At 42.8% G+C, this 25584-nt stretch overlaps 1 protein-coding gene and 1 long non-coding RNA gene across 2 annotated transcripts in view; one reads left to right on the top strand and one right to left on the bottom strand.

The window, feature by feature from the left end:
• Window positions 1-15807: 15807 nt before the first annotated feature.
• Window positions 15808-16956, bottom strand: LOC116090788. Its single transcript, XR_004118819.1, has 2 exons — window positions 16779-16956; window positions 15808-15868 (listed from the first exon to the last, which is right to left on the bottom strand). It is a non-coding gene; the product is annotated as an uncharacterized LOC116090788 (long non-coding RNA).
• Tp53bp1 (tumor protein p53 binding protein 1) overlaps window positions 16936-25584 on the top strand; it is a 79674-nt gene continuing 71025 nt past the window's right edge. The window contains exons 1-4 of the mRNA XM_031371638.1: window positions 16936-17090; window positions 17648-17832; window positions 18041-18131; window positions 18364-18448. Of these exons, the coding sequence (XP_031227498.1) occupies window positions 17084-17090; window positions 17648-17832; window positions 18041-18131; window positions 18364-18448 (368 nt within the window). The 5' untranslated portion in view covers window positions 16936-17083. The remainder of the gene's footprint in view (window positions 17091-17647; window positions 17833-18040; window positions 18132-18363; window positions 18449-25584) is intronic.

Below are 25584 nucleotides of genomic sequence, written 5' to 3'. Positions count from 1 at the left end.
TGAGTGCAATGAGCTCAGACTGCAGCAAGGAGGATCTGAGTAAAACCCAGGAAAGACTTCCCAACTACTAGTGATATGACTAGTGGATAAATTTAGGAGACCGTGTAATTACTGTACAGAACTGAATTAATATTCTCTGTCTTCCCCTCTCCTCCTCTCCCTCCTTTCCTCTTCCTCCCCTCCCCTCCTCTTGCCTTACCCCCAATTCCCCATTCTTCAAAGTCTCCACCACTACAGCCGGTCTTACGGTCTTACCCTGAGTCATTCTGTTGTGTGCATCAGAGAGAAGGTCTGTGTTTAGGCTCCAATTATACTTGATTTTTCTTTTCCTTTTCTTTCTTCCTTTCTTCCTTTCTTCCTTTCTTTCTCTCTCTCTCTCTCTCTCTCTTTCTTTCTTTCTTTCTTTCTTTCTTTCTTTCTTTCTTTCTTTCTTTCTTTCTTTCTTTTGCCCGATATACTTGCTTTTTCTTCCATTTACCCCGCACTTTGGAGATGGTAAAAGAGAAGAAAGGCTGTGGAGATGGTTCAGTTGGTAAAATACTCTCCTGGCAAGCATGAGTTCAGATAGTCAGAACTGTGAAAAAGCCAGCCACAATGGTGGTGTGCACTTGAAATCCCAGAGATGGTGAACATGAGGGAAAGACAGGTGAATCCCTGGAAGCTTGCTGGCCAGCTAGGCCAATGAGAGACCCTGGTATCTATAGTACAAAGAAGAAAAGAGTGTCTGAGGAATAACACTTCAGGTTGTCTTCTTTCACGCACATGTGCACACATGAAATCCCACTCTTTACAAGGCTAGAAAAGTGATAATAGTCAGGCATGGTGGCGCATGCCTTTAATCCCAGCACTTGGGAGGCAGAGGCAGGCGGATTTCTGAGTCGGAGGCCAGCCTGGTCTACAAAGTGAGTTCCAGGACAGCCAGGGCTACACAGAGAAACCCTGTCTCGAATAACCAAAAAAAAAAAAAAAAAAAAAAAAAAAAAAGTGATAATAGCTGATACCACAAGGCTACCAGTGAGCCATGTTCTGATTGTTAAGTACCTCACAGGAATCCTGGCCCTATCATGAAACATACTATACCTAACCAGCCAGTCCATACTGTAAATACTTTGGACATGCCATGAAAATCCTTTTTTTGTACAAGAGACAAGAAAACAGTACTCTCGGTACATCAGATAGTAAGGTGTATCTTACCTACACACTGCCAGACCCGAATCTGGAAAATGGCATGGGAAAATGTGCAAGCCTTTACTACAATAATAAAGAGTAGCACATGTGGCAGGGAAGCAGAGGGAAGTGTGGGGAGAGCAAGGGGACAGTTTCCATAGCAACTGTAGAGATGAGCCTTTAGACCAGCAGAGGGAGGGTCTCTGTCTAAGGGACAGCAGCAGTTAAGTATAGAGTTGGCTTCCATTAAGGCTAACAGAGGTTAGACAATAGATGTAAATGGTACAGGAGGAATCACACTCAGATTAGACAGTAGGGGCAGAAATTTAGGACTCTTGATTTCAGACCCTGCTAGAATCAAGTCTTAGTAATTAGCAGCTGCAAGTGCAGATTGTAATGGTACAAAAAAAAAAAAAGTCACAGGTGTGTTCTGTATAACTACTTAGTGGTCCCTTTGTCAAAGGCAGGCAAGGTCATAGAAGGATCGACTCTAGATATCTCCTCATCATCCTCTGCTGGGTGATGCTTTCATTACCATCATTACAGTTACCAGTTAAAAAGCTGGATGTACTAATCCCTTAGTAGACAAGGCAGGAGGATTGCTAAGGTCAAGACTAGACGGGGCTTCATAGTGAGGCCCTAACTCAAACAAGCAAAACTCCATCAACAACAACAAAAGAAAATATTTTTAAGTCTTAATTAATACATATATTTGCACAAGGTGCTCTGTAAAGAAAGCTGGAGTGTATGCATGTATGCTCCAGATTTTTTTTTCTCTTTTGAAACAGGGTCTCCCTATATAGCCCTGGCTGGCTGGAATGGAACTTACTATGTAGACTAGGCTGGGCTTGAACTCAGAAATGTACCTGTCTCTGTCTTCCAAGTGCACAAATTAAAAGCATGTCCCAAAATGCTTGGACAGATTTTGTTTTTTGTTTTTTAAAAAGATTTATTTATTCATTTTGTGTATTTGAATACACTGTTGCTCTCTTCAGACACACCAGAAGAGGGCATCAGATCCCATTACAGATGGTTGTGAGCTACCATGTGGTTGCTGGGAATTGAACTCAGGACCTCTGGAAGAGCAGTCATTGCTCTTTTTTTGTTTTTTTTGTTTGTTTGTTTTTTGAGATAGGGTCTGTAACTCACTCTGTAGACCAGGCTGGCCTCGAACTCAGAAATCCACCTGCCTCTGCCTCCCAAGCACTGGGATTAAAGGCGTGCGCCACCACTGCCCGGCAGCAGTCATTGCTCTTAATTGCTGAGCCATCTCTCCAGCCCAGAGGGATTTTAATTAATTGATTAATTAATTTTTGTGTGTGCCTCTGTGGTATATGAGCGCATGGGCTTGGGTAGCCATGGAGGCTGAAGGAAAAGTGGCATTGCAGGAGGTTATGAGATGCCCAGTGTGGATGCTGGGGACAAACTCTGGCCCTCTGCAAGAGCAGCAGCCATTCTTAACCACGGAGTCTCTTGACTCTGTGCACCAGAATCTACAATGACAGGAAACACGTGGGGAAGACTTAGAAAGCTGGATAAAGAAGAGCAGGGTGGCAGCACACATCTGTTAGCCTTGCACTTGGGAGTCAGAAGCAGGAGGATGAGAAATTCACCCCTGGTTCCACAGCACGTTGAAGGCTACCCCATGCTGCATAACAGACCCCGTCTCACACAACGAATAAACAAAGGCCAAGTAACAGGTTTTTACCTGTTTTGTGTCCATGTTTAAAATTCTGCTGTGTCAAAAATTGTATAGTAAAAGTATGCTACTCAAAGGCCCATCTATTGGTATGTGGTGGTTATAGGCCTTTAATCCCAGCAAAGGCAGTTAGATCTCCGAACTCAAGGCCAACTTGATCTACATAGTGAGTTCGAGGCCAGCCAGGACTAAATAGTGAGTGAGACTCTGTCTCAAGTAAAAAACAAAGCAAAAAACAAAGACCCACCCAAAGAATTGTTGGAAGATTGTGATATGCATGCATGTAATACAGTCATGTATGTAGTACATACAGTTGTTTTAAGTGACTGCAGAGCCCATTTTAGTGTTTTATTTAACTGTGGATTCCTTTGCCCATTACAGATGATCTTTAGGACTCCTCCATAACAGATATTGGGTATAACCAATGCCTTTGAATTATGAACATACACGGGCCACGGAGTTGTACAAAGGATCTCCAAGGGCCCACCACTGAAGAGAAGTCTGTTAGCGCAAGAGGAAGACACCAGGACAGACTTTCTCCTTAGGCATGCACTGGCATGGTCATAAAGCAAAAACTGGAGGGCTGGGAGATGGTTCAGTCCATAAACTGTTTTCTGTGTAAGCATGAGAACTAGAGTTTAACCTCTACAACCCACATAGGTATCTGCTTGTAATCCCAGCACTTAAGGAGGCAGAGACAGGAGGATGCCTGGGTTTTGCTGGCCAACCAGCTTAACTTAATTGTTGAACCTTGTGTCCCAGTGAGAGACACTGCCTTTAAAAAAAAAAAAGATTTATTTATTTATGTATATGAGTGCACACTGTAGCTGTACAGATAGTTGTGAGCCTTCATCTGGTTGTTGGGAATTGACTTGACACTATCTTTAAAAAAAAAAAAGGTGTTCTGGGGGACTGTAGAGATGGCTCCGGGGTCAGGAGACTGAATAATCAGAGAACCAAAGTTAAGTTTTGCCGCAGACTGGGTTCATTGTGGGGGCCCCAATTTCCACGGGATGAGAATTCTGGTCAGGTGGGCAATAAGTCGGCAGATGACAAACAGACTCGAGACACAAGGGTGTGGTGAATCTGAATGTATTTGTGCAAGGTGAGATTCAGGCTTAAATACCATACAGCAAGCAGGGCAGATGTTAAGAGTCGCGTAGGCAAGTGACCACACACCAAGGTCAGCAGGGTCTGGTAGCTAGGTGTGAAGCAGGAGGAAGAGGAGTGGAACTCTCCCTGTTAAGGCATTTTGATATTCCTAGGCTAATTCTCTGATTCTGCTGGAGGAAATGACCAGGAGGTTTCAATCTAGCATTTCCTGCTAATTTTCTGGGTCTAGCAGTGGGGAGTTCCGACCTAACACTTCTAGCTAATGTCCTTGAGTGAGGGAAACCCTTCATTACTCTCTAGTATGTAAAACATTTCTAACTATTGTAAACTATCTATTGCCCTAAGGAATGTACTTGACCTCTGTTCCTAGCTCTGGCGAGGCAGATACTTTGAGAGAGAAATTGCAAGCTATGGACAGCTTGGTATTAAACTAGGATAGTTGGAAATATTGTGCTGGCCAGAAAACAGTGCCCAATCTTAGCCAATTACGAATCTTTACTTGGGGTATCTTTATGCCTAATTATGAGGGTGTGTTAATAATTGAAAAGACTAATCTAGAACACGTCTGAGTTAGGAGATACCAGCGACTGTCTGAAATCCAAGAGGCACAGAATTCTTTTAAAATCTTATTGCCTCTTATCCTTTATCAGGATTTTATCCCCAAAATTTTGGATGTGACTGGAGTAGACGAGTGTGCGTAGCAAAGTTCTAAGCATCTACATGCTCACAACCATCTGTAACTTCATGGGAACTGATGCCCTTTTCTGTCTCTATGGACGCCAGGTTTGCTTATACTGTATAGACATACATGCAGACATGCACACTAGGTTGATAAATAAATTAAAAACAAACAAACAAGGTAAACAAGAGTCCTGTGCTGGCTAGTTTTATGTCAACCTGACATTAAGCTAGTGTGGTTTGTGAAAAAGGATTCTCAATTAAGAAAATGACTCATAAGATTTCTCTGTAGTCAAGACTGTAGTGCATTGTCTTAGGGATTGATATGTTCAGCCTGTTGTGGGTGGTTCTGTCCCTGGGCAGGTGGTCCCAGGCTATGTAAGAAAGCAGGCTGAGCAAGCCAGCAAGCAGCACCCCTCCATGGCTTCTCTATCAGCGGTTGCCTCCAGGTCCTGCCCTGTTTGGGTTCCTGCCTGACTTCCTTCAGTACGGGTTGTGATTTGCAACTGTAAGATGAAAAACAAAACTCCTCTCTTCTCCAAGTTGCTTTTGATCATGGAGTTTTTCGTCTTTTTCATCGCAACAGTAACCCTAACTAAGAAAGACCTCGGGAACACCACCTGAGTTTAATTTCTGGCCTTCACACACATGAACACATGCACAGTTACTAACACACACACACACACACACACACACACACACACATACACACAGGGTATTGTTTCCTTGGCTGTGATTAAATCAATCGGGGAACTCACAGATCAGGCCTCTGTCACATACTAAAGTATAATGTTGACTTAGATGTTAGATAAATCAAGCAACATGGATGGGGCACCTCTAAGATTCTTCTGGAAATAACCTTATGCTTGCTAGTTAAGATACTGAAGTTGTTTTCACGAGAACAGCAGAGCTTTATTCTAAATAATTAGACTCATTCTGACTGTGTGGGTTGGTGGGAAAGAGATGCACAAGGCCCAGCTCAAAGTCCCCAGAAGACTGAAGCCAGTTCTGGTAATTCTAACATGAAAGATGCTGGCCCCTTTCTGACTTGTGGCCTGGTGAATGTCATTAGCTGTCCTGGGGTTTGAGCTCATATGGCAGAACCTCTCAGACTGCTTCGAGAGGTTGCATGGTCTTATCAACCAGAATATCCAATGGAGCTCAGATTCCCACCCTATGCTGGATTTGATTCTGCCTGTAAAGCATTCTTGATATAGAGAGGGGAGTGTTGGGTTACAAGGTTGCTGTGTCAGAGGCTTGTCCTTGGCTTTGGGGAAAAAAATACTACGATCATAATGCATACCTGTAAATCACAGGGTCACCTTTCCAGCACGAATGGACAGTTCATCTGTAAGACCTGGAGTCAAACCCTAAAAAAGGCAGGAGTTAATCTCTTGAACTTTGCTTCTTTTATTGTGGTGTTTATTTTTCAAGTCCTAGTCTCAACTATGTAACCCTGATATGTAGACCAGGCTGGCCTCAAACTCACAGAGATCCTCTGCCTCTGCCTCCTGAGTACTGGGATTAAAGAGGAACTTAGTATTTATTCCTATGTCTGCCCCTCAGAGGAGACCCATAATAAGTATTTACTGAATAATTTTCTTTTCTTTCTTTCTTTCTTTCTTTCTTTCTTTCTTTCTTTCTTTCTTTCTTTTTTTTTTTTAAAGATTTATTTATTTTATGCATGTGTACCAGAAGAGGGCATCAATTCCAGTATAGATGGTTGTGAGCCACCATGTGGTTGCTGGGAATTGAACTCAGGACCTCTGGAAGAGCAGTCTGTGCTCTTAACCACTGAACCATCTCTCCAGCCTCCCTGAATAATTTTCTTAATTATAACTTGTTCACATAAGCATGTGGGTACAACATTAAGTTTCTATTTCTCTTCTAGAGCATTGTGAAGTAAAATAATTAAGACATCTCCCTTTCCTCTTTCCATACAGACTCACTTTGACCAGGGTGGGGTGACTGTGTCTCTGTGTGCCTTCTTACCTTCCACTGAGTTTGAAATAGAAGCTCTTGCTGCTGCAGCTTATACCAGGCCAGCCCTCAAGTTTCTGGGACCTCTTCATTTTGTGTTTTGGGATTAAAGACATGTCCAACCCTGTTTGGGTTGTGTGATCCTGCATATCTAAACTTAAGTTCTTGTGCTTGCATAGTGAGTAATTTACCACTGAGCCATCCCCCAACCCCACCGCAAGTTTTCTCTCTTCCCTTCTTTCTTTCTCTCTTTCTTTCTTTGTTTCTTTTCTTTTCTTTTCTTTTTTTTTTCAAGACAGGATTTCTCTGGCTGTCCTGGAACTCACTCTGTAGATCAGGCTGGCCTTGAACTCAGAAATCTGCCTGCCTCTGCCTCCCAAGTGCTGGGATTAAAGGCATGTGCCACCACTGCCCGGCTCCTAGGAACTCGAAGGAGAAAACAAATTCCTGACATCTGCATGTATGCCTCGGCATGTGTGCTGTGGCACATATATACATGCATACATGCTAACACATAAGGTTCAAATTATTTTTTTAAGATTTATTTATTTGTTGTATGTAAGTACACTGTAGCTGTCTTCAGACACCCCTGAAGAGGGCATCAGATCTCATTACAGATGCTTGTGAGCCATCATGTGGTTGCTGGGATTTGAACTCAGGACCTTCAGAAGAGCAGTCGGCTCTCTTAACTGCTGAGCCATCTCTTCAGCCCGGTTCAAAGTGTTTTTACATTAGTCATTAAAATTATACTAATAGAAACTAGAGAGATGGCCCAACCATTAAGAGCACTTGATGTTCTTACAGAGGACCCAAGTTCAGTTCCCAGCACCCACATTGTGTTGCTCATAATTGTAACTCTAGCTTCAGGCTATCCAATGCTCTCCTTCAACTTTTGAGGGCACACATACAAGTATGGAACACATTCACACAGATACACACATGTGTACATATAAATGAAAAAAATTATTTGGGGAAGAGTTTCACTATGTAGATTAGACTAGCCTGGAACTCACTGTGTAAACCAGGCTTGCCTTAAACTCACAGAAATCCTTCTGTACATTATAGCTGTCTGTAACTCTAGTTCCAGGGGATCCAGTGACTTCTGGCCTCTGCAGGCACTAGGCACACACATGGTGCACAGACATACATGAAGACAAACCCTCATACACATAAAAATAATTAATTAAAAATTATAACTAAGCCAGACAGTGGTGGCACATGCCTTTAATCCCAGCACTTGGGAGGCAGAGGCAGGAAGATTTCTGAGTTCGAGGCCAGCCTGGTCTACAGAGTGAGTTCCAGGACAGCCAGGGCTACACAGAGAAACCCTGTCTCAAAAAAACAAAAATTTTTTTTTTAAAAAAAGAAAGAAAACGCTCTTATCCTCTTAGCTCTCGCCTCTCTGTTGCCTCTCGCCCCCTCTCTCCCCTTCTCTCCACGTGGTCATGGCTGGCCTCCACTTATCCACTCTCTTCTTCTCTCTGCCTTTCTCTGCCTCTACTACTCTCTTAACTCCCCTCCCCATGTCCTAAATGAACTCTATTCTATATTTAAAAAAAAAAAGAAGAAGAAAGAAAGAAAACAATGGGCTGGAGTGCAACTCAGTGGTAGAGAACTTGAAAAGCCCTAGGTTTGGTATTTCTCCCCACAGGGAGAAAAAGAAGCAACAAAGAACACTTACAGATTAAAAGAGATAAGTATCACATAATCCAATGTTCACTTCATTTGGAATTAGGAAACAAATTTCGAGGTGAAGAAAATTGAACATAGATAGCTTTCTCTTGAGAGGCTTCTCTGTGGGCTGAGGAGTTGGCTGAGTGGTTAAGAGTACTTGTTGCTCCTACAGATCACCTCACTTCAATTCCCAGCACCCAATGGTGGCTCACGATTGTCTGGACCTCTGCTTCCAGAGCATCCAGCATCCTCTTCTGACCTTAGCATCAGGCATCAGCCATGCATGTGGTGCACATACGTCTATGCAAGCAAGAAGAGCATCCAGCATCCTCTTCTGACCTTAGCATCAGGCATCAAGCATGCATGTGGTGCACATACGTCTATGCAAGCAAAACTCTCATACACATAAAATACTAAAAGGATGTTGGGGGGGGGGAGAGAGAGAGGTAGATAGACCCACATCATGCTCTTGGGTATGCCTTATTTTTTCCCTAGGTGTCTATCTTTTTATAGTCCTGCTTTTTTAATTAAGTTATTCATTTAGTATTTTTTATGTGTATATGGCAAACTGCATGGGGTAGGAGCTTGTCTGTGCTTGGAGTTCAGAGGCCTGAGGTTAACATTGGCTGTCTTTCTCTATCATTTCCCGTCTTATTTTGTTGAGACAGGGTCTCTCACTGAATCTGGAGCTTGATGGTTTATCTAGGATAGCTAGCCAACGCTCCTATCTGGGTTCTCTTCAAGCCAGCAAGTCTTCTCAGCCACTGAACTATTTCTCCAACTCCCAAATGTCTGTTACTCCAACTCTATTAAAAAAAAAAAAAAAGGTGCCGGGCAATGGTGGCGCACACCTTTAATCCCAGCACTTGCGAGGCAGAGACAGGAGGATTTCTGGGTTCAAGGCCAGCCTGGTCTACAGAGTGAGTTCCAGGACAGCCAGGGCTACACAGAGAAACCCTGTCTTGGAAAAAAAAAAAAAAAGAGAGAGAGAAAAAAAAAAGAAAAAAGAATGGGTATTTAGGGCTGAAGGTGTATCTCAGTAGCAGAGTTCAAAAGATATGTATTTGACCTTTATTGATAATTGTTGAAGTTGGATTATGAGTAATGAGTTATTTTAAAAATCTTCTATGACAAATAATGGCTCTGGGTGCTCAGCATGGCTCAGTTTGATGCTCTTCTGGAGGGCTGGAGTTGGGTTCCCAACAGCCATGGCAGGCTGACAACTGCCCATAAATTCAGCTGCAAGGGATTGGATGCCCTCTTCTGGCCTCTTCAAGAATGCACAAATGTAGCCCTCTTTCTCAAGCACATACATGTAAATAAAACAGTGGGATCAGGAGGTAAAGTGAATAAACAGTTAATGAAGAAAAAAGATAAATAACTTAATGAAGGGCCAAAAAAATTTAAATCTTTAGGGATTGGAGGGATTGCTCACGTGTTAAGAACATTTGTTGCGGGCTGGTGAGATGGCTCAGCGGGTAAGAGCACTGACTGCTCTTCCAAAGGTCCTGAGTTCAAATTCCAGCAACCACATGGCGGCTCACAACCATCCATGATGAGATCTGATGCTCTCTTCTGATGTGTCTGAAGACAGCTACAGTGTATTATGAGAGTGGGGCCGGAGTGAACGGGGCGGGAGCAAGCAGAGGTCCTGAGTTCAATTCCCAGCAGCCACATGATGGCTCATGGCCATCTGTACTGCTACAGTGTACTCATACACATAAAATAAATAAATAAATAAATCTTTAAAAAATTATAAAACAAAACAAAACAAAGCAAGAACATTTGTTGGTCTTGCAGACAAACCCAGGTTCTGTTCCCAAAACGAACATGCTGGCTTACAACTCCTGTAAACTCTAGTTCTAGAAAATTCGATCTACTCATTTGGCCTCCTAGATATATACATGCAGGTAAAACATTCATATACACAAAATAAAATAAATGCATCTTTTAAAAATTCCTTAAAAAAAAAAGGACTGAATCAAATACAGTAGTGCATGCCTATAATTTTCTTCCTTCCTTCTTTCCTTCCTTCCTCCCTCCCTTCCTCTTTTCCTTCCTTCCTTTCTTTTCCTTTTCCTTTTTCTTTCTTTCTTTCTCTCTCTTTTTTTGGAGACAGGTTTGTGTGTGTGTGTGTGTGTGTGTGTGTGTGTGTGTGTGTGTGTGTATAACAAGGTCTGACTGTCCTGAACTCACTCGGTAGACCAGGCTGGTCTCAAACTCAGAAATTCACCTGCCTTTGCATTACCTCCTGAGTGCTGGGATTAAAGGCGTATGCCATCATTACCTGTAATCTTCACATTTAAGAGGTAGAGATAGGAGGGTAAAGTGTTCAAGGCCGGCCTTACCAAGATAGTTAGTGACTTTGAGGATAGTTCCATGAGACCCTGTCTTACACACACAGACACACAGACACACAGACACACACACACACACACACACACACACACACACACACAGAGACACATCTCTGAACTGGATTAGTGACACACAACTATAATCCCAGAATTTAGGAGACTGAGGCCAGCGGATCAACAAAAGTTTAGGGCCAGCTGAAGTTACACAGTGAATTTCAACCTGACCACGTTCTCAAAAACAAACAAACAAAAACAGACAAAAACTTACAAAGCAAAGCAAAACAAACAAAAAACAAAAACTGCAGCAGAAATGATCTAATAGCAGTCTTCTACCATTTAAAACAAAAGCATCCAAAAGGATGAGGCTAACGTGGGCTGGCAGAGCACATAGTAGTGGATGAGTTTAGTTTAAGCATGCTCACGTTGATGTGTCAACTGGACATCCAAGTGAAGGTACTGAGTAAGGAGTTACATATTTCAGTTCGGAACGTGGAAGAACTGTATGGAATAAAGATAATGTAAGTTGCATAAATGGTGTATATGTATGTATAACACTAATCCTGGATGACAACAAGAAGGAAGCAATGTCATATGGAATTTAGAACACAGCAACTCTGACTATGTATTGGAATGGCTTCACTAAATTTCTTTGTTTTGACTTCTTAAAATTCATACAGTCCTTTAAAAACCGTGTCTTTAATTTTTTTATTATATTCATTTATTTGTTTGTATAGCACTTTGTATAGCATGCAAGCACCATAGTGCCCAGATGAAGGTCAGAGGACAGCCTGTGGGAGTCTGTCCTCTCCTACCCTGTGGGACCCTGGAATTGAACTCAGATCTTCAAGCTTGGTGGCAAGTGCCCTTACCTTACAAAAGCGTAAGTGCTCTTACCATTTTGCCAGCCCTCTTGCAGTATTTTGTTGAATTTTGAATTATCCCCACCCCAGCAGGTCAGCCAGTCATCTAATCCAGAATGGCCTTGAACTCCATATGTTTCCAAGGCTGGTTTTGATTTCCAGATTCTCCTGCCTTCTCCTCCCCAAAGCTGTGATTACAGGTATGTACTACCACAATCAGTTTCATATTTCTTATAGTTTGTAAGTTTCTTGAAAATGTCTTTTACTTCATTCCCTCTCTACCACTACGTGAAGTAAAAATAGTCCCTGCATAGAAGTAGATCGAAATTAATGAAGGTGTGGAGAATCTTTTGGTCAGAAGTTGAGTTTTTTACTTTCTCTCGCATGTTCACCAGAGACTCTGCGGTGAGCACACATGAGCTTGGGCAAGACCAATTACTGCTTTCTAATTCTGTTCAACACATATTAGCCCACCCCCCACTTTTTTTTGCTTTTGACATATAGGAATGTGCACCACTATATCTGGTTAATTTTGTTTTATTGTTTCTTTTTCCTCCTTATTGAAAGACATTTCTAAACTGGATGTGGTGACAAAAACCTGTAATTTTTGCATTCTGGAAGTGGAGGCAGGAGGATGAAAAGTTTGAGGTCATTGTGGTGGTTTGAATATGCTTGGCCCAGGGAGTGGCCCTATTAGGTGAGGCCTTGTTGGAGTAGGTGTGGTCTTGTTGGAGGAAGTATTTCACTGTGGAGGTGGGCTTGGAGACTCTCCTCCTAGTTGCCTTTGGATCAAGATGTAGAACTCTCAGCTCCTCCAGCACCATGCCTTCCTAGACACTGCCATTCTTCCTGCCTTGATGATAATTGACTGAACCTCTGAACTGTAAGCCAGCCCCAATTAAATGTTGTCTTTTGTAAGAGTTGCCTTGGTCATCACATGGCTTTTCACAGCAATGAAACCCTAACTAAAACACAGTGCTGGGCATTGTGTTCAGGAGGCTCACACATGCTAGGCAAGCACTCTACCACTGAACTGCTTCCTGGTCCAGCATATCAGCATTTGAGATCCAAAGACTTTGCAGAATTGATAACATCCCTCAGCAGAGAGCAAGGGCAGAGGAGGAAATGGGAAGTAGGATGCAATCCCAGACTGTGTGTGCACAGATGATAGAAGAGGAGAGAACTACAGCTCATCATAGCTAACCTTGTGCTTGGAAACCAGGCACAGCGGTGCCACTAACAGCATGCGCCACTACTCCAGTGCTTGGGAGATAGATACAAGAGATCAGGTGTTCAAAGTTGAAGTCAGTCTGAACTATTAAAAAAAAGAAAAAGAAAAAAAAAAAGAAAGAAAGAAAGAAAAGAAAGAAGGAAGAGGAGGAGTAGAAAATCCTGACAAACTACAATATGAATTACCTTGATGATATTGTGTTAAATGAAATAAGCCAGATCAGACACAAAGGACAGATATATAATTAGACTTCTATGGTATCTACAGTCGGGATCTTTTTCTTTTTTTGAGACAGGGTTTCTCTGTGTAGCCCTGGCTGTCCTGGAACTCACTCTGTAGACCAGGCTGGACTCAAACTCAGAAATCCACCTGCCTCTGCCTCCCAAGTACTGGGATTAAAGGCATGCGCCACCACTACCTGGCAGTCGGGACATTTTTAAAAAAAGATTTATTTTATTTATATAAGTTCACTGTTGCTGTCTTCAGACGCACCAGAAGAGACCATGGGATCTGATTGCAGATGGTTGTGAGCTAACATGTGATTTCTGGGAATTGAACTTAGGACCTCTAGAGGAACAATCAGTGCTCTTAAACTCTGAGCCATCTCTCCAGCCCCCAGTTGGAACATTCTTAGTGCCAGAGATTAAAATGGTGATTACCTGGGGTTTCAGGAGAGAAAGATGAGGAATAAATATTTAATATGGACAGTCATAAAGATGAAGAACACAGAGATGAAGATGATTGTAGAAGGTGACTGTACCCAATACTGCCAATCCATGTACTTAAAAAAGGTCAAAATGGCCATGGTGGTAGTCCATGGCTTTAATTCCAGCACTCAGGAGGCAGAAGCAGTAGGACTGCTACAACTTTGAAGTTAGCCTGGTTTACAGAGTCCCAGGACAGCCTGGACTACACAGTGTGACATTCTATCTTGAAAGGAAAAAAGAAATCAAATCAATGGATGAACAAAAACCAAGCAATAATGGTTAAAATAATAAAATTTCATGTTGCAGTATTTGCGGGCAGGTGGTACAAGGTGACACTCTGTAGCCTAGGCTAGCCTGGAACTCATAGCCCTCCTCTCACTGCTCCTGCTGTGGCCTTCTAAGTCCGAGACTAAAGGTATGAATCACTACACTTGGCTTTATTTTCTTATGATTCAAAAAATAATCAGATCCTGGGTATGGCCCCAACTACTTGACAACTTATATATATAAAAAATCAGATAATAAAGAAACACAAATGTTGCATGTAGTCATGAGCACTCTGCCCAGATCAACACAGGAACATCTTGCCATATGGCTTCTAGTCGTTTTGTAATCTCTTAAATTCATCTTTTGTTTGTGTTTTAACACAGAGCCTTTCTGTAGCCCTGACTGCCCTTATTAATGCAGACCATACTGGCCTGGAATTCAGAGAGGTCTGCCTATCTCTGCCTACCAGGTACTGAGATGAAAGGTATGTGCTGCCATGTTCAGCTAATAACTTTTTAATTATTTTAAATTAAAATATTTTTTTAAATTAAAAAGATTGACAGAGGGGTTGTATAGGAATAAGGCATGCTGCCTGGGATTGAGTCTACTGTTGGGTTCGCAGGCAATGGTAGGATAGACATAGAGATAGTTTATAGCCCAGTTCAGAAATGACCTCAGCAGGTTCACTGTCCCCTCTTGCTCTTTCTTTTTTTTTTGAGAATTATTTATTTTGTGTCTATGAATACATTGTTGCTATCTTCAGACACACCAGAAAGGGGCATCAGATCCCATTACAGATGGTTATGAGCCACCATGTGGTTGCTGGGAATTGAACTCAGAACCTCTGGAAGAGCAGCCAGTGCTCTTAAGAACTGCACCATCTCTCCAGTCCCCACCTTGCTCTTATTATCACCTTTATGTTGTCTTAGCTTCTTCCCAAGGTTGTGGCGTTTCTCCTGCTTTCTTCACTTTAGTTTAATTGCCAGTCTCTGAACTGTTGTGAATACCTCTATCCAACATTGGAGGGAAAATACATTCTGAAACCACACAAAAGTTCTGCACTAACCATAAGCCAGGTTGTCACTGCTAACCTCTATAGCTATACAGACTGGGTCCAAATGGGAACTCTTTTTTTTCTTTTTCAAGATAGGGTTTCTCTGTGTAGCCCTGGCTGTCCTGGAACTCACTCTGTAGACTAGACTGGCCTCGAACTCAGAAATCTGCCTGCCTCTGCCTCCCAAGTGCTGGGATTAAAGTTGTGTGACACCATCGCCTGGCTTTTCTTCTTCTTCTTCTTTTTTTTTTTCAAGACAGGGTTTCTCTGTATAGCCCTGGCTATCCTGGAACTTACTCTGTAGACCAGGCTGATCTTGAATTTAGAAATCCGCCTGCCTCTGTCTCCCAGGTGCTGGGATTAAAGGTGTGCACCACCACTGCCCAGCTGAGTTGAACTTTCTTTGAGAATTATTTCATTTGGTTTGTATGGGCTTTTGCTTATGCGTATGTATATGCAATGCCCATCAAGGTCAGAAGAGAAGGTGGGATTCCCTGGGCCTGCAGTTACAGAAGATTGTGAGCCACTGTGTGGGTGGTGGGAAAAGAACCTGGGTTCTCTGGAAGAGCAAGCAGTGCTCTTAACTGCTGAGCCTCTTTCCAGTGCTTAGTTTTATGAGTTTTGACAAACACATTTTTTTAAACATCAAAGTAAACAGAAAGACCTGGATATATATGTCTCACGGGGGTTGGGGGGCAGAGATGCCGCACCAAGTTGGAGAATAACAACAAGGTGGCCCGGAGGAGGGTTCTGTGGGAATCAGCGTCAGGCTAAGCAGACTTAGCACTAAGATACAATTAGTGCTCTGCTATAGTTGATGTCGGCTTGAGGTGGATTTTTTTTTTTTATTGTATTGATTTGTTGTCTAGTACTCAGTAGAGAAATACAGTAGCCAATCATGAATTATTTTAATATTAAGAAGTCTGTGATTTGGGTCATTTTACTTGTAAAACATTCTAGAGCTGTTTTAAGTTCCATTGTTAGTTATAACAATAATAGATCCTAAAATTTTCAGAACAATTTCGTTCAAGCCAGTCCTTTTTATTCCCACAAGTAATGTATATGAAATGAAGACAACATGCTTTGATTTTTGGGTTAGGAAAATATAATCCCTGTAATTTATAGCAGCAGAGAAGAGATTGGCTGATAGGGTGCTCCTCTCTAGGCTTAGCTTATTTCAAGTGCTAAACTGGGCATTTATAGAAGTTGAGAACCATGTATGGGCTGTGCCTAAATAATCCTGAGTCTGGAGTAGAGAAAACTGCCTCCATTTTAATGCCTACTATGTATATCCTTGGCACTGTGCTAGGTGCTTTCCCTACCGACAGCTGCTTGGTTAGAATTCTAGCCCAGATCCAACGGCTCTTTAAATTAAAATGACAGTGAAACCACGCACGAATCTTGGGCTCAGTTCATTAATAGTTGTCACAGCTGCCACACCCTTTATAAGACCCTGATACCATAATTAGGATAATTAAGTCTCTGGGCCTGGATCCGTTAGGTCATTGAGTTAGTAGGAGTGACAGCTGTTCTCTTTGCTACTAGTTTGAGTATTACAATGCTCAAATATTTCAATGGGAGGTGCAAAGCTTCTGGGGCTGCTGCAATCCCATAAAAGAAAGGGCAGAGAGACACAAATAGGAAGCTTGAAAGGGACTGGGAACAAGAAGACAATGTAAAACAACACAATCAAAACTGCCAGAGACACAGAGTGGGAAAATGGAGGCCTTTCAATCCAGGCAGAGGTCTACAGAAGGGATCCTGATGGACACTGGCAAACCCCATAGAGTCATGTCTCTTCCATTTATTTCACCATTTCAGAAGTACTCCTCTTTGCCCTTTCTTTGCAAAGCCAGGAGACTCTCCTTTCCCATGGAAGTCAGTGAAGGGCCGACTCACTACCCCCTCAAGTGTGAGTAGTGAGTCCCCCCGTCCTTCAGGCAGGGGTATTTATTTCATGCCCTCTTAATGTCCCTTCGGTTCAAGGATACTGTCATTCTGGCTGTATTAGGGGGAGGGCCTGCGACGTCCATGCTACCATGGAAACGCGCCGCCGTGTTCCTTTTCTTACGCGGGGGGCGGGCACTTCACCTCAGTCACCTATCATCCATAGAATTTCCTGAGTGGCAGACAACGGCAGCGAATGGGCGGTCCAATACTGCGTGACGTGACGGGAAAAGGGGGAGCTCGCGGCCAGTGGCGGCGGTGGCGATAGTGGCGACCTGGGGATCGACCTGGAGGGGCCTGGGCAACGTGCAGAGACCTCTAGATCCAGCGCGAGGGACCTCCCGCCGGGATGCCAGGTAGTGCCGCGAGCGAAGCCGGGCGAGCCGGCCGGGGAGGCCGAGGTGGCGGGCTTGAAGGGCTAGCCGCCCGGAGGGGGCGGGGTGGCAAGCATGGCGGCGGTGACGGGGACGGGGTTGGAGGGCCCGGGGAGGGGGTGGGGAGGCAGCCACCGCGGTGGTCCGGAGGCCGCATGAGGGCCGTGGGCTTCCCGCCCGCCGGGGTTCGAAGAGGTCTTCCCGGGGCTCAGTGGCGTCAGAACGCGGGGAGAGTGGGGTGGGGGATGGAAAGGGGCGGGGAGAAGAGGTGAGGAAGGAAGGGTGTCTGAGGGAAGGTGAAGAGAAAGGAGGGAGGGAGGGAGGGGGAGATCGAAGGATCCAGAGGCTCAGTGGTAAAGAACGGAGAAATGAGGGCTGGGAGAAAGTACTAAGAGGGATTGCAAATGTGGGCTACTCAGGAGCCCCAGAACGGTCCCGTTCTCGCTCTCACACTTCCGCCCCATTATTTAGTCTCAGATTGTGTGAGAAAGGCTCCGTAGGGTTACTCTCCAAATTGATCTTTTGTTATTCCATTCCAGGGGAGCAGATGGACCCTACTGGAAGTCAATTGGATTCAGATTTCTCCCAGCAAGACACTCCTTGCCTGATAATAGAAGATTCTCAGCCTGAAAGCCAGGTTCTGGAAGAAGATGCAGGTTCTCACTTCAGCGTGCTGTCTCGACACCTTCCCAATCTGCAGATGCACAAAGAGAACCCCGTGTTGGTGAGTGATACCCTGTTTGGGTTCTTATTCCTTCCCCCACTCCCCAATACAAACCTAACCCAGAAAACTGACGAGTTTAGTTGATCATTATCTTTTGGATAAAGTTGGTGGGGAAAGAAAAATAAAATCAACGTGTTCTCACATTGAGAAAAGTCTCTTTTGTACTACTTTGTGTTCTGTGAGGATCTTATGTACTGGTATTTTCTAGGATATTGTGTCAAATCCGGAACAAACTGCTGCAGGACAAGGAGACAGCAATAGCTCGTTCAATGAACATCTGAAAGACAACAAAGCTTCAGGTGAGCAGTTGAAGGCTTGGCTCTCCTCTGCAGTGTCTAAGGCCCTGTTGGGGCAGAACGATTTAAACAGACAGTTGAGATTATGCACAAGGAAGCCTAGTTTGTTGTCTAGTGTACAGTAAGCCTTCAGAAACCTGTGATTAGTTTGGGTTGCCTACATTTCTGAATTTGCATTAAAATTTGGTGGCAAATGTCTTCCGTGCTAATATCCCACTTCACCTGTCTTTTTCAGACCCTGTGGAGTCTTCTCATTTGGGTACTAGCAGTTCCATCAGTCAGGTCATTGACCGGTTACCTCAGCCAAACAGGACAAGCAGGTAAACTACTGTTTCAAAGGAATTGATTCCAGTTTATTATTCGATCAACTCTTATCTGTACCTGCTGACTCATCCCAAGGACAAAGAAATTAATCTTGTTTTGTGAACTGGGGAGTAGGATTTGGGGATTATATAGGTAGTGTTGTCTTAGGACTGAGAGCTGGGATCTCTTGTGAAGTAACACTTTGTGTAACTACAGCTTCAAGTTATGATGTATACCCTAAAGAATTTTCAAGTTTTACTGTGTCTTATATATATCACGGTGACGGTGCCCTCCGTGTTAGGCCCAATACTGACTTCTGACATAATCTTCGTTAATTCTATCCTTAAGCAGTTGTGCAGGAAAGACATTGTCCCCAGTGGGGACACTGATGGGCAGGGACATTAAAGGACTTGCTTGCCTGTTAAGGGAGAGCCATTCCTTCTCTTTCTGATATTCTGTTTCTCAGGCTTCCGCCCAGTTCTTCTGAGGTCAGAGAACACAGACCACCTTAGAAGTCTTGAGGAGCTAGGCTGAGGGGGAGGTAGTTAAGAGAGAGGGATGTTAGCGGGACATATGTGCTTTACCTTTCCCTTAAAGCAAAGTGCTTTTTCTGGTGTGTTTTATATTATATTTGCACGTAAGTTTTTCCCTCAAGAGGAAATGAATGCTTTTAAACAGTCTGAAAACTAGTGGGCTTATCTTGGCCATTGGATAACTTTTATTAGGCTCATAATGTTAAAATATATTTGAAGGAATTTGAACTTAAAAATGGGAGCCTGGTATGGGCTTGGTCAACTTTAATTCCAGTGCTACTGGGGCAGGGGTGGGTAGATCTTTGTGAATCCAAGGCTGTCCTGGTCTACAAGTAGATTTCCAGACAGCCAGGGCTATATAGTGAGGACCTTGACCCCTCCACTCCCTCTGTTTAATTAAAATAAATAAATTTCTCATGTAACTTGCATTTCTGCTTTTGGGGATTGCTAGTCCTTAATGTCTACGGTTCGCCATAATGTTATAGGTAGACATCTCCTCCTTGCCATTTGTCACCGTGCTTGCTCCTATACCTAGCTGCTTCACTTATCTGTGACTGTGTTTTTTGTACAGTTTTTGAGACATAGCCTTATTCTGTAGTCCATGCTGTTCTGGAGCTCACTGTGTAGTGCAGTCTGACCTTTAATAGTGGTGATCCTCCTGTCTCAGCCCTCAGTTGCTGAGATGACAGGTGAGCCATCGTAACTGGTGCCACTTACCAGTTTGTTATCTTTCTTTGCTTTGGTTTATAGTGCCTTTGAGGAGTGAGTGCCTGGCACAGATGTGTTTTTCTGGCTTGTAACCTGGGGTGCATTGTAGAGACAAGAGCTGGCATACTCCATTGTGAATACAGCAGTGCTGTTTGCCTTGCTTCATGCTGCTCGTCTGTTTTGAGATCAATGTGTTGCTCTTGCTCTTTGTGTAAATACAGATTTTATGGCCATGTGCAGTAGATGTGCTGTGACATGTACTTTAAAGGGCTTTGTTATCATGGGGCTTGTAACTTAATAGGGGGACTCGGTCTTTACCTCAGTCCTAAGTGACAGTTATGATCATTACAAAGAGAACAATATATAAGTAATCATATATATAAGTAATCAACTTTAATTCCAGTGCTACTGGAATTGGAGTAAAGGAATACTTCTTTGAGGAATTCAGTCTAAACAATAAATGCAGATGTGGTAGTCACAGTGAAGGGGCTGAAAAGCTGCCATGCCATGTGAGAGGAGGGTCTTCCTAGAGAGGACATTTCATGTGCAAAGGCCACAAAGCCGGGGAGGATTGGAGGCTGATTCCAAAAGAATGGAAGCTTTTCAGAACACATAAGCACCCCCCCTCCACACAAATACAAATAGCACACACATAGACACACACAGTATACATATACACAGTACACATGCACACACAGCACAAATGTATACAACACACAGTACACACATATACATAGCACACATACATGCACATAGAATTTTTTTTGAATAGGAGATATTTTGTGTCATAAAATGCCCCCCACCCCAATCTTGTTTTGCCCAGTGTTCTGATGATACAAACAAATGTTTGTATAGGGAGTGTCCTGTAATATAACATGGAAGGAATGCATATATTTAAATTTTCCCATCAAGTTTTCAAAAATTGTTTTTTTGTGTATGAGGGGGCAGATACATGCATGTACTGTGGAGGTCAGAGAATAGCTTACAGGAGGGAATCAGTTCTTCACTTCTACCATGTGGATTTCGGGGCTTGCCTCAGATCAACAGGCTTGGTGGCAAGCATCTTTACTGACTGAGTCATCTTCCTGGCCCCAAATATTGTCATTTTAAAGATTTATTTTTATGTATTGAACTTATTGAGGTTTTATTTATTTTAATTTTGTGTGTAATGGATTTGCCTATATGTTTATGTCTGTATACAACATGTATTGAGTGCCCTAGGAGGCCAGAAGATGTTGGGTCTTCTGGAACCTGAGTTACAGATGGCTGCTCGCTGTCATATGGGTACAAGGAATTGACCCCAGTTCTCAGGAAGAGCAGCTAATGCTCTTGACTGTGGAGCTGCCTCTGTAGTCTAACATATTTATTTTCATATTTCATTTAGAGCTTTGTGTATCTTAGGCAAGCTGTCTACTCCTGAGCTATATCTAAAGCCCCCATGAAGCATATTTAAGTTAGGATACTTGTATACTCACACACTATTGTAGGAAATAATGTGGAGCTCTCATTGTGGTGAATGCCTGTAAATTTAGTAATTGGGAGGCCATGGCAGGGGGACCATTTTGGAATTTGAGGCCAACTTGGACTACTTAGTGAGTTCAAGAATAACCTAGCATGCATGGTGAATCTATTTCAACAAACAAAACTAAATAAAACAAAGTATACAGGGAGATATTGAGTATACTTTGCCTTGTGTCTATTATGGTAACCTTTTACAAAACTATATTATTTTAGCTAAAATACTGATTCACAGCATTCTTTTAGGTTCTGTTATATTGTGGTTGGGTATTATGTATCTAGTTTATCACTTCTGTGGATTTGTGTGTTTACCACTACAGAGACTGAACAACTGTGGTATACAGGGATGACTGGTATCCTTTCCACAGACATATCTCCCTTCATCGGCTGTACCTGAACCCTTCGCAGTCATTAACCAATGTTAATTTAGCAAATTATTTCAAAATACTATATAAATATGCAAGTATATGTGACTGTTTTTTTTTCTATCAGCATAACTTCTGGGAGGCCCATCAAAGTGTTTCTGTGTATCCGAGTAGTCTTTTAGAGTATATCAGATATGCCATAATTCATAGGTTGAAGCATATCTTTTCTTTTTAAGTTTTTGACTATTATAAGTAAAATTGTTACAAATCCTTGTACAAGTTATTATTATTATATTTTATGTCTTTGTGTATGGGTGTGCATGTGGAGGTCAGAGAGAACAACTTGAGTTTCTTCTTCCATTTGGGCCTGGGGGATTGAATGAATGAAGGTTGTCAGGCTCGATGTATGTGCATAGATATATATGTATATTTACACAAAGATCAGGAAAATTGCTTAGCAGGCAGAGACTACCTTTTCTTTCTTTCTTTTAGAGAGACAACTCACTATGTAGCTTTGGCTGGCCTGGAACTTGCTGTGTAGGCCAGGGTAGTCTTCAATACACATCTGTCTGTTTTTGCCTCCCGAATACTGATTTAAGAGTGTCTTCCATGCTTAACACTCTGCAAATTGTTTATGTGAATCTAAGCATTCTTTTTTTAAATAATGCCCAGGTTTTTGTTTAGACATTTGGTAGTTGCGTTAGTTTTTTGAACAAACACTTCCAGAGTGTTTGAGAGCATGTGGCATCCAGCAATGTGTGTAAGTATTCTAATTTCTGTTCTCACCAACTGTTAATATTTTCTTTTGGGGTGCTAAGGGTTGAACTTGAGGTTTCAGTCATGCTAAGCAGTGTTCTATGGCTAGGTTATCCTATCAGCCCCTTCACTTTGTAAATTACAATATATATAAATTAAAAATATTTTTTGAAAGTGTCTCATGTATCCTAGGTCAGCCTCAAGTCCCCATCTTGCTGTGCAGCTGAGGATGACCTTAAACTTTTGATGCTCCTGCCTCTGCCTCTCAATTACTGGAAATGCAGGCATGCATCACCTGCCTCATTTATGTGGTACTGAGGGTGGAGTCCTTAGCCTTATGCACTCTAGACAAGCACTTTCCGAACTGAGCCAACCCTGATAAGTGTATAGTAATATCTCATTGTGGTTGGAATTTTTATTTTCCTAATGGCAAATGAGGTTGAACCTTTTATGTGCTTCTTTGCCATCTGGTATCCTCTTCAGGGTAAATGTCTATCTATGTCTTTTGCCCATTTATTTTTTTTTTTAATTTTTTAATTTTAATTTTTTATTTTTTTGAGACAGGGTTTTTCTGTGTAGCCCTGGCTGTCCTGGAACTCACTCTGTAGACCACGCTGTCCTTGAACTCAGAAATCTGCCTGCCTCTGCCTCCCAAGTGCTGGGACTTTTGCCCATTTTTAAATTGAATGATTTATTTTATTTTATTTTTTTACATGTTCCCCACATATCCTAGGGATTGAACTTGAAGCTTTGTGCCTGGCACAGTTCTTTACTGCTGAGCTATATTCCTAGCCCTGTTTTTTTGGGGGGGGGGTGGCGTTCAAGTCAGGGTGTCTGTGTATCCCTGGTTGTCCTGGAATGCTTTCTATAGCCCAGGCTGGCCTTGAACTCACAGAGATCTGCCTGCCCGTGTGTCTGGAGTGCTGGGATTAAAGGCATGAGCTATCCCTGTCTGACTCCTGTTGTATCTAGAGAGTGCTTTGTGAATTCTGGATGTGGTCCTTTGTGTTGGTTTGGTTTGTAAATATTCTCAGTGGTAGCTTGTCTTTTTATTCCTTTGTAAGAATGTAATTCCTTTTCACAGAGCAAGTTTTATATTTTTATGACATTTGTTAAGTATTTTAATAGGATAACATGACTAGTTTTTTATTTTATTTTAGAAAGTTCAGGGTGCGGCTGGAGAGATGGCTCAGAGGTTAAGAACACTATCTGCTCTTTCAGAGATCCTGAGTTCAATTCCCAGCAACCACATGGTGGCTCACAACCATCTATAATGAGATCTGGTTGTCCTCTTCCACCCTGCACGATACATGTAGGTAGAATGCTGTATACATAATAAATAAATAAATCTTTAAAAAAAAAGTTCAGGGTGGGAGTGGATGAGCAGTCAGTGAGATTCTGAAATCTGAAAATAGGATTTGAAGATGGAGTATAAGTGGAGTGTCGGTACTCCAATGACACTTCCAGTCTTGTTTGAGCAGCTATAATGGAGTGGTTGTTGAAATGGAGAAGACTGAAGGAGAGACAGTTGGATTGTAGATGGGTGGAGACCCATCAGAAGCCGTTCATGTGCTGGCTGGAGAGCTACATTGTGGATAGTGCTGAAGTTAAAACTTTGGGAGCCAGGGGTGGTGGTGCACATCCATGACTCCAGTGCTCTGGAGGCTGAGGCAGTAGGATCATGTTGAGTTCAAGTCAGTCTGAGTTACATACCAGGCTAGCCTGGTTATTCAGATTGAGACTTTCTTGTTTGTTTGTTAGTTTTTGAGACAGGATTCCCCATGTAACCCTGGCTGTCCTGGAACTTTCTGTAGACTAGGCTGACCACTAGCCCAGGTTCAGGACGTTTTCTTAGTTAGTGGTTGATTGGGAGGGCCCAGTTTGTTGTGGGTAGGGTGACCCCTGGGCTGGTGTTTCTGGGTTTTATAAAAAAGGAGGCTGGCCGGGCAGTGGTGGCTCATGCCTTTAGTCCCAGCACTTGGGAGGCAGAGGCAGGTGGATTTCTGAGTTCGAGGCCAGCCTGGTCTACAGAGTGAGTTCCAGGACAGCCAGGACTACACAGAGAAACCCTGTCTCGAAAACACCAAAAAAAAAAAAAAAAGGAGGCTGAGAAAGCCATGGAGAGCAAGCCAGTAAGCCCCACTTATGGCCTCTGCCTGGCTAGATTGAGACTTTCTCAAACAAACAAACAATCCAAACTGATCTGAGTAAGGGTTGACTAGAGCTGGAGAAGAGGTCCAGAGGCTATTCAGCTCACCTCCACTAGATAGCAGGGACAAAAGGAAGAGCCATCAACAGACAGAAGGCTTAGGTGTGTGGTTTTCTCTACATTTAAAAGAAAGTTTTGTTTGTGTGTAGACTTGTGCATGTGGTGGCCTGTGTTTGGAGGTCAGTGTAGCTTGTGGAAGTTGGTTCTTTCCTTTTACTGTATGAAGGTCCGTGATTAGAATTCAGGTTGCTACTTCCACTATGTGGTTTCAGACAATGAACGCAAGCAGTACCCACTGAGCCATCTTTACTGGCCCAGAGTTTTTCATTTTACTCCTTGTGGTGCTGGCACACGCCTTTAAATACAGCACTTGGGAGGCAGAGGCAGGTGGATTTCTGAGTTTGAGGCCATCTTGGTCTACAGAAGGAGGTCCAGGACAGCCAGGGCTACACAGAGAAACTCCGCCTTGAAAAACAAAAGCAAGTTTAGTTTTACTTCTCATTAAGTGTATGTATCTGTGACAGTTTGTGTGTTTGGTGCTAGTGTAGATCACCAGAGGGCCTTGGGTCCCTTGGAGCTAGACTGGTAGTCAGATGTGAGCTATTTGAGATGGATGTTGGGATCTGCACTTAGGTCTTCTGTAAGACACTGACTTCATGCTGTTAATGACCAAGTCACCTCTCCTGCCCAGGTTCTTTTTTTTTTTTATTATATGTAAGTACACTGTAGCTGTCTTCAGACACATCAGAAGAGGGCATCAGATCTCATTAAGGGTGGTTGTGAGCCACTATGTGGTTGCTGGGATTTGAACTCTGGACCTTCTGAAGAGCAGTCAGTGCTCTTACCCACTGAGCCATCTCGCCAGCTCTTGAGATTCTTTCTTAATAGCTAAAAACTTTTCAGAAGTGAATTTGGGTATATGCCTGTAATCCTAGCTCTTAGGTGGAGGCAGGAAGATTCTAAGGTCAAGGTCATCCTGGTTACTAAGTTTCAAAGAGAGAAAACACTGAAATTGTTGCTTATAAATTTTTTTTTTTTTTTTTTTTTTTTTTTTTTTTTTTTTT

Source organism: Mastomys coucha, unplaced genomic scaffold, assembly GCF_008632895.1.
Source record: "Mastomys coucha isolate ucsf_1 unplaced genomic scaffold, UCSF_Mcou_1 pScaffold15, whole genome shotgun sequence".
Classification (NCBI taxonomy): Eukaryota; Metazoa; Chordata; class Mammalia; order Rodentia; family Muridae; genus Mastomys; species Mastomys coucha.
The sequence above is the reverse complement of the archived record's forward strand: the minus strand, read 5'-3'. Positions and strand labels throughout refer to the sequence as shown.